At 36.1% G+C, this 9304-nt stretch overlaps 1 protein-coding gene across 1 annotated transcript; it reads left to right on the top strand.

Annotated features, from left to right (window-relative positions):
• The first annotated feature begins 7780 nt into the window (after positions 1–7780).
• On the top strand, positions 7781–8623 carry LOC122077965 (uncharacterized mitochondrial protein AtMg00310-like). The gene has a single exon (XM_042643848.1). The coding sequence runs from the start codon at positions 7781–7783 to the stop codon at positions 8621–8623; it is 843 nt and encodes a 280-aa protein (XP_042499782.1).
• Positions 8624–9304: the final 681 nt, after the last annotated feature.

Here is a 9304-nt window from a genome sequence, read left to right as displayed (position 1 = left end):
AATACCTTAGTAGATTTCACTAAATCAAGACTAGTGCCCATAATTAACATATCATTAACATACAAAACAATAAAAACACATTTGTTGTTATGGAACTTACTATAAACACACCTATCAGAATCATTTACTTGAAAGTCATTTGAAATTAAAATATTATCAAATTTTTCATACCATTGTTTAGGTGCTTTTTTTAAACCATATAATGATCGCACAAGTTTCCAGACTTTATGCTCTTGTCCAGGAATGACACATCCTTCAAGTTGTTTGATATAGATTTCTTCCTCTAAATCTCCATTTAGAAATGTCTTCTTTACATCCATTTTATGTATGATAAGCTTACAGATTGATGTAATAGCAATCAATAATCTTATGGTTGCAATTCTAGCAACTGGAGAAAAAGTATCAAAGAAATCTATATTCCTTTTTTGCTTAAAACCTTTGACCACTAATCTGGCCTTAAACTTATTAAGTGTACCATTAGGCTTTAGTTTCTTTATAAATATCCACTTGGTATCTAGAACCTTAGTTCCAGGTGGAAGATCAACTAATTCTTAAGTGTGGTTAGCAATTATAGAGTCTAACTCACTCTTGATTGCTTCTTTTCAGAATATAGCATCAGAAGATGTAATGGCATGTTGGTATGTAATAGGATCATCATCGACAAAATATGTAAATATACCATCACTTAAATTAGGTTCTCTCCTTTGCCTTTTACTCATTCTAAGTTGATTTTCACCACTAGGTTCAACAAGACTTGGTGTTAAAAAGTCTTCAGTCGCCTTTTCAAGTGACACATTATTATTATTGGCCAAATATGTATCAACACTTTGTAAATTTTTTCTTAAAGGAAATATATGCTCAAAGAAATCAGCATCTCTAAATTCAATGATGGTATTTGCTTCAAAAATGCCATCTGTAGATTTAATCACCATGAATCTATATGCCGCATTATGTTGAGCATAGCCAATAAAGACACAGTCACAAGTTTTAGGTCTTAACTTCTTTCTCTTAGGTTCAGGTAATCCAAATTTGGATAAACAACCCCAAACTTATAGATATCTAAGGTTAGGTTTTCTACCATGCCATAACTCAAACGGTATAGAACTAGTTTTCTTATGAGGTATTATATTGAAAACATAACAAGCTGATAATATGGCTTCTCCCCACAAATTTAGGGGTAATCCCGAACTTATAAGCATAGAGTTCATCATCTCTTTTAGAGATCTATTTTTTCTTTCGGCAACTCCATTTGATTGTGGTTGATATGGGGCCGTTATCTCATGAATTATCCCATTATTTTTACAAAATTTTGATAGATATTGAGTATCATATTCTGTCCCTCTATCAGTTCTAAGTCTTTTTTTTTTTTTCTTTCCAATTGATTTTCAACCTCAGCTTTATAGGTTAAGAATGTTTGTTCAGCTTCATCTTTAGTCCGAAGAAGGTATACTTTAGTATACCTGGAACAATCATCTATAAAGGTTACAAAGTATCTCTTACCACCTCTTGACTCATGTGATTTGAAGTCACCTAAGTCATTGTGAACTAATTCCAATAGCTCACTTTTTCTTTCTACAGAAGCATGAGCCTTCCTAGTGAATTTCGCCTCAACACAAATGTGACATTTAAATGATGGAGGTTCTGGGTTACCATCTATTAGACCTAGTTTGTATAACTTCTTTATGTATGATGCATTGCAATGTCCTAACTACCATACCAAACATCATACGAATCAACCAAGTAAACAGAACTACCAGCTTCCTCATTAATATCATTGGCAACATTCAATACAAATAACTCACCTAAGTTATAGCCTTTACCAACAAATATATTTTTTTTGGAGACAATAGTTTTATCTGCCTCAAATGATAACTTAAACCCTGCCTTGATGAGAAGAGCACCAGATACAAGATTTCGCCGAATGTCGGGCACATGCAACACATCCTTGAGAACAAGGGTTTTTTCTGAAGTTAACTTCAATTGAATTTGCCCCTTGCCATAGACCTGAGATGACGGAGAATTTTCCATATATACTTGTTCACCTGATCCAACCGTTGAATAGTCGAACAAGGCATTCCGATCCCCACAGATGTGCTTGGTAGCACCTGTGTCTATGATCCATTCTTTTGGTTTTTCAACCAAGTTTACCTCGGTCACCATGGCAGTGAAGATATCAGCCTCAGTGAGGTTGACCTTAGTTTTGTTCTTCACTTTTCGGCATTCTTTCTTGTGGTGCCCGGGTTTGCTACATGCGAAACAATTTTCCTTCTTTTTATTGAAGGAAGTCCACTTCTTGGTCTTTAGACCTTTCTTAAATTGTTCATGTTTTTCCGACTCAACCAAATTCACTTTAGATTGAAATTCTTTAGCCTTTTTGGTTTTGTCCTTTTCCCGGTTCTTCTCTTCAATTTTAATCCGGACTAAGATTTGATCTAAGGTCCAGTCCTTCCTTTTGTACTTCATATTCATTTTGAAATTACTCCAGGATGATGGTAGTTTCTTTAATAGAAAACCAGTAATAAATTCCTCTGGCAATACCATCCCTTCTTTGGCCAATTTTGCCACTAGGACTTGGAATTCATCAACTTGGGCAGATATGTTCTTGTCATCCTTTATCACAAATTCTAAATAATTTGCAACAATATATTTTTTGTTTCCAGCATCCTCTAGGGTATACTTTTTATCCAATGCAGTCCAAATCGACTGAGCCAAATCATAGGATGCATAGACATAGTAAAGTTCATTGGATAAAGAATTTAGAAGGCGATTTTTGCACTGATAATCCGCTTGGATTCATGCTTGCCTATGAGCTTTGAGGATAGGATCATCACTTTCAGTAGGTAAGGGTGAGGTCAGAGCAAATGACACATTTAATTGTTCTAGGGCAAACAACAATCTCTGTTTCCACCTCTTGTAATTTGAACAATCAAATGGTTCTACTTTGTCAAGGTAAAAAATGATCCTCAGGTTCTCCATTGCTGACACAATATTATTAGCCATATCAAATATTTGATCTCTCAATAAACTGGTTCTACGGTCTTAAGAATTGTAGGGAAGGTTGTGTCAGATTATTGAGAGAGCAAACCTCAATGTTGCCTTCTTGATAAGAGAACTTTCAATCTATCACCTGTATGAAATATTCCTGATACCTGAAACAAAGATTGTTAGAAAAATTGGTGGGCTGAGTCGTGTCACTTGACACTGTCCTTAAGACCGTAGATACCCCCTATGGTGCAACCGAGAATATTATAAATCGATCTCCAAGATAAAACAACCCGATGGCTCCCCCAGTAATTGTGCACTTGACTATTGAACCCCTTCGAATGCTATAAGGCTGTGCTCAAACTAGAAAACAAAACACTCACACAATGGATATGTTAAAATCCAACAAAACCCAAGAGAAGCAAAATTAAGAACATACTTGAATAACTCAAATGACTTGTTCCGTGTTCTATAAATGCTAATGCTCCCCTATTTATACGACAATTTGGATGAGGAGTAAAAGAAAGGAATTAAAGAACTTTAAAATCAAAGTGAATAAATTGATACTTAAAGATATGAGATTAAAGATCTCTCAAATTTAATCTCTCAAAAATTGAAGAATTGCTGCCTCAAGAAACTTCTGTGTAAAAACATAAAGTGTCTAAAAAACTTAAAAGGGAAAATGCCTTAAGGAGCTTCAAAGGATAAATTACGTATTAGTAACTATAGTATTTAATAACCATTTTATAAAGAGACTTAAAGAATCTCCAAAACTGAAAAAACCAAGTGTTTTGAATCTTAATTTGTGTTTTAAAACTTGCATTAAAAATCAAAACTTAGAAAACTAAGTGACCGTGTTGTTCATGGTCTGTCACGATAATTTACAGTCATCCATGGTCCGAATGGTCAAAATTGTTTTAAAATAAAGTCCTCACACGGACTCATGGACGGTCATCCGTGATGTGCTTCCGTCAAAATAGAAACAGTGATTTTTAATCCCCTATTCTCAGTGGAATCTGGCAGGCTTTCGTGTGTGGAGTATTTACTGTTCCAAACTAAGGAATGTTTGACTTATTAAGTGATCATTAAATGCATCACCTTGACTGCAACTGTCAGAGGGGAATTAGAGGTGTTTTAATGGTGTTTATGTAATTAATAATTTATTTTTGTGAAACTATAACAAATCTAAAAAATCGAAGTTGATTAAAATCAGTTTTGAACATTAATTTGAAAATTGCATACCTTAAGAAAAACCATGTTTAACTCTAACAGCTAGCACAACGACTAGTTTATACCTTATAAAAAGGCTTTGAATCCTAAAAATTGGTAGACATATATAAGAGATTATATGAAAGTGCTGAAAGAAGAAATCATTTTGGGAAAGGGTTAGAAAGATCTAATGAGAATCATTGTGCTTAATTGCTTCAACTCCTGACTTGTAAAAAGTACTGTGTAAAAAAAAAAAGAAAAATTCTTAGCCGGTGCTTTGAGTACCTATTCAAGGGACTATTATTAGTTGCAAGGCTTGATTCGTACAATTTGAAAAGGGATCACATTAATATAAGAAATTTTTGTTCCGATGGATTGTGTAGTGGACTTAAGACTTTAGATCCGAATCATTTCTATGCTTTCCTTTTACTTGCATTATCTCTCCTTACACTCTTTCCTTTTTCAAAATTTTGATTAGATTTCTCATGACACTTAACTTGATTATTTCATTTGTGTTATCTATGTGATATCATCGTTTGTATATTAGTGTTTATTATATTTTGTTTAAAATTACTGTAACCTAATTCATCCCCTTTGAGTTGCATTTGATCTTACAATTATCGATCTACATAGTAAATAAGGGTTTGAATCCAAATTTTTTTTCAAAGCATGTGATTAAAATGGAATCAGTTAAATCCTTGGATATTTTTTTGTTAATGGGAGTTTTCTTATTAATGTTATCACTTGTAATTGGCTTTATAAGACTATATTATTTATTTTTTATTCTTGTAAATATTTTAAGCATATTCCATTTACGTCCACTTATCTATTATGTGTACACACTTGATTATTATTATTATTATTATTATTATTATTATTATTATCCTTATTATGTTGTGTCTTCTTTGGTAACTAAGTTATTTCTTAATAATAGAAACATGTTTGTTTTTAAGTAATGCCTCCTGTTGATTGAGCATTTATTTTGACCCAGTTCCAGTGGGCTTCTTTAGGTTAAGCAAATGCGTTTTTAGTAGATGCCTGTTTTTATGAGATATTTTGAATTAGTCTTAAAAGGCTTATTCTGATTGCTTGAACCAATTTGAAAATTGGCATATTGATCACTATTAAATGTAATTTTTATAGTACACATTCATACTTAACCATCCAAGTTGATGAGATCGTAGGTTCTTTTGTGTGTATGATCTCATAAACATTTTAGATGTGACAATCTACACGGTTGGATGTTTGCAGTTTCATTTGGATTATGGTAATTTCTCAAGATGCAAACTCCATTTAACACTTTTTGATTGTGTTCACATCCTATTTTGTTTAATTTGAAGAATCATTTAAAATATATGAAAATCCGATGACATATGCTGTCCAAGTGGGAGAATGTAGGACTTTTCATTTTGGCAGGTTAGTATACATTTTGGCAGCTTAGTATAATTATTACCTTTTTTATTTTATTTTATTTTATGAAAACCGGATTAGTGAAGTGTTATGGTTGTTGGGACAAATCTTATAAGCCTGATACGAGTTTGTTAATCATAAATTAAGTGTGAAGCTTATTCGATAAACTTAAGTAGTATAATATATTGTATGTGTAAGGACTTAAATATATTATTTTCTTTTTACTGGGAAAATACTAGATTTGTTTCCTTTTGCAGGTTTATCTCTATCTTAACTCTTTACATAGTCTGCATTAGCCCATTATGTATATAACCTAGAAAAACTAAAGAAAAGACTATACACTAATATAAAGACTATCATAGACAAATCACAATTTGAGCAAGCAATCTTCTCCAATCGTTAAATCAAAATATGATTGAAATGGTTTATATTGTTTGCATTCTCATATATATTCTCCACGTGATATTAGTTATGGGAAAAGATTCTCTGAACAAGTCGGGGAGGATGGAAAATCCCACGCCTTTACCTTAATGACCATTCGATCCCTATCTTTACATCCCAGCCTTTTAATCTATGCGATAACAAAAAAGCATCATTTCTATCACCATTGCACATACTCTGCCCCCTTTCTTTCCCTTGCACGTTGTTGCAAGTGCCCCTTTCTCGCTCCCTGTTCTTTCTCACCATTGTCTCTCTCTCTCTCTCTCTCTCTCTCTCTCTCTCTCTCTCTCTCTCTCTTTTTGAATCCCTCTCTCCTCCCATTTCTTCCTCAAAGGGTCTTTCCCTGAATGTGATGGGTAACTTTTCAATGTAATAAGATTAAAATATGTGGAGGGAAGTTGAGAAATGTTGCATTCTATCTTCTTCTTCTTCTTTTTTTTATTTTTTTTTAATCTCTGTTATGCATGCCATTTAGTTTATGTTTCCCCTTTTGCATCATCCTATATTTAGTTATGGTGTTTAAGCAAAGAAACTACCCCACCCACCATCGGGTCATCACCAAGCATTTCCCGGTGATGTCCTGTTTTAACGGGAATGGTTTCCGCCTCGATTCTAATGGGCATTGCAGAATAGCTACACTAGATGGACAACTCTTGGAAATTGAAAATCCAATCACATTGAACCCCGCTTATCTATTCGGGGTCACTAGACAATCAATTCCTTACTTGTCCAGTGTCTGATGGGGAAATTGCCTCCACTGTTTTCTCCATGCCTTCTCAAAAAGCACCAGGTCCAGATGGGTTTTCAGGCATTCTTTATCATAAGTGCTAGCCGATTATAGGTGCTGATGTGTTTTCGACAGTCAAGAATTTCTTCATTACAGGTGCCTTTTCTCTAAGACTCAATCACACTTTCATTGCATTGATCCCCAAAGGGGAATGGCCATCTTCCGTCGCTGAATACAGACCTATTGGCCTATGCAATTTCGTGTACAAAGTCATCACTCGCATCCTAGTCAATAGGTTGCGCCCTTTGCTCAACAAGATTATTTCGTTTAATCAAAATGGGTTCATAAAGGGACGTCATATCCAAGATAATGTTTTCATCTGTAACGAGCTTCTCCAAAATATTTGTACCACAAGGCGAGGCCGACAGGGTTATGTTGCTCTTAAGGTCCTTAAGGAATATGACAGGGTTGAGTGGTCATTCCTTCAATGTACTTTACTTGCCTATGGTTTTGATGAGGATTGGGTTCGTATAATTATGTTTTACGTGTCTTCTTCTCGTCTTAGTGTGATGTGTCATGGGACCCCAATGCCATTCTTCAAGCCTTCCCGCGGACTCCGCCAAGGAGATCCATTATCCTCCTACCCTCTTCGTTCTTTGTGCCAAGGTGCTTTCTTCTAGAATGGCTATGAGTGTGCAATCCAGAAATATTAGTGGAATTAGGCAATGAACACATATCCCACTTAGCCTTTGCTGACGATCTTATTTTGTTGGTAACGCATCTCTTCAGGAAGCTCACGCTCTTTCAACCATACTACAGGAATATTGTTCTTTTTTAGGGCAAAAGATCAACATCTCTAAAACTCATGCCCAGTTCAGCCCCAATGTAGATTCCTCTGTTAAAAGAAGTCTAAGGGAGCATTTTCAAATTTGCTCAACAGCGCAAATTCAGAAGTATTTGGGAATTCCCATATTCAGCGACAAACTTTCTATATCGCATTGTCAAGATCTCATGGATCGAGTTTCTCAAAAACTCAAGCACTGGAAAGCACAATTTCTCATCCCAGCGGGGAAGGTGATTTTGGTTCAGTCCTCTCTTGCTGCGATGCCTCAATATGTTATGTCATGTTTCAGTTTGCCTGCATCTATGTATAAGAGCTTGGATTACACAAGCCGCAGTTTCTTTTGGTCTAACGGTACCTCTCGTCAAACGCCCACAATAGCTTGGAGCACAATATGTCAACCTAAGAATATGGAAGGACTCGACATTAAGAAATCAACAGTGATGAATTTAGCTTTGCTTGCTAAGAAAGGATGGGAACTTCTGGTCCACCCTTCTTCTCTATGGCATTCTCTAATGAAGAAGAAATATTTTCCCCATTCCACCTTCCTTCATGCAAAATGCCCAGTTACTGCTTCATGGGGATGGAAATCAATTTGCCTATCTAGGGACATTCTTCTACAAGGAGCATTTCACATCATTGGTGATGGCCAATCCATTAATCCTTGGAGCGACTATTGGATTCCGAATCATCCTCCATTGGTGGCTCCTTTTCCAATACATTATTCAGCTCCAACTAAAGTTCTTCATCTCACTAACCCAGTGGACCGAACTTGGCGTAGGGAACTCATCTTGCAGTGGTGGCCTCCGGATATAGCAACTGCAATCCTCTCCATATTCATTCCTATATTTCCTTTAGCTGATAAGATCGTGTGGTGTTTGAATTCTTCTGGCAAGTTTTTCGTTGTCTCGGCCTATCATCTTATTCTTAATGGTGGGAGGCAGACTTCTCAGTCACTGTTCCCTTGGCACAAGATCTGGAATCTTCCACGGCTCCTAAAATCCAATACTTGATCTGGAAAATCTCTTATAATGGTCTACCTCTCCCTGATCTCCTAATTCACAAGGGCTTTAACATCTCTCACTTGTGTCAACTGTGTAATTTAACAGACCAGAATCCGGATCATCTTTTTTCTCCTCTGCCCATTCTCTAGACAGGTGTGGCACTCTCTCAACCCTCTTCTTGAACCAGCTCCCCACTCCTCCATGGAGGATTGCATTCCACGATTCTGTCTTAGAGGTGGCATTAATAGAGACAATCTTTGTCAATCAGCTTTATTCTATAGGGTTTTATGGCAATTATGGGTTGCATATTGGGATTGGATTTTTCGTCGACAACGGTTCAATCCGTCTGCTATCATATGCAAAGCTATTGCCGAGGCTTGATACTTCTTTCCTCCAACGACTCAGACTTCCACCACCAACACTCATTTGGTCTCTTGGCAGCCTCCTCCCCTGGATTACCTGAAAATTAATGTCGAAGGAGCTAGAAAAGGAAACCCGGGTCTTGTAGCGATAGGCGGCATTTGCAGAGACTCTAACGCTTCTGTGCGTGGAGGTTTTTCGCTGGGAATCGGAGTGACTCACACGGTGGTTGGAGAGGCGTTAGCTGTGCGTTTTGCACTTCTCTGGGCCTTGGATCAGAATTTCCAATCCTTAGTGGTGGAAAGTGATAACCTGCTGATAGTCAATCTT

This window comes from Macadamia integrifolia, chromosome 5 (genome assembly GCF_013358625.1).
Source record: "Macadamia integrifolia cultivar HAES 741 chromosome 5, SCU_Mint_v3, whole genome shotgun sequence".
Taxonomy (NCBI): domain Eukaryota; kingdom Viridiplantae; phylum Streptophyta; class Magnoliopsida; order Proteales; family Proteaceae; genus Macadamia; species Macadamia integrifolia.
This window is presented reverse-complemented; position numbering and strand designations above follow the sequence as displayed.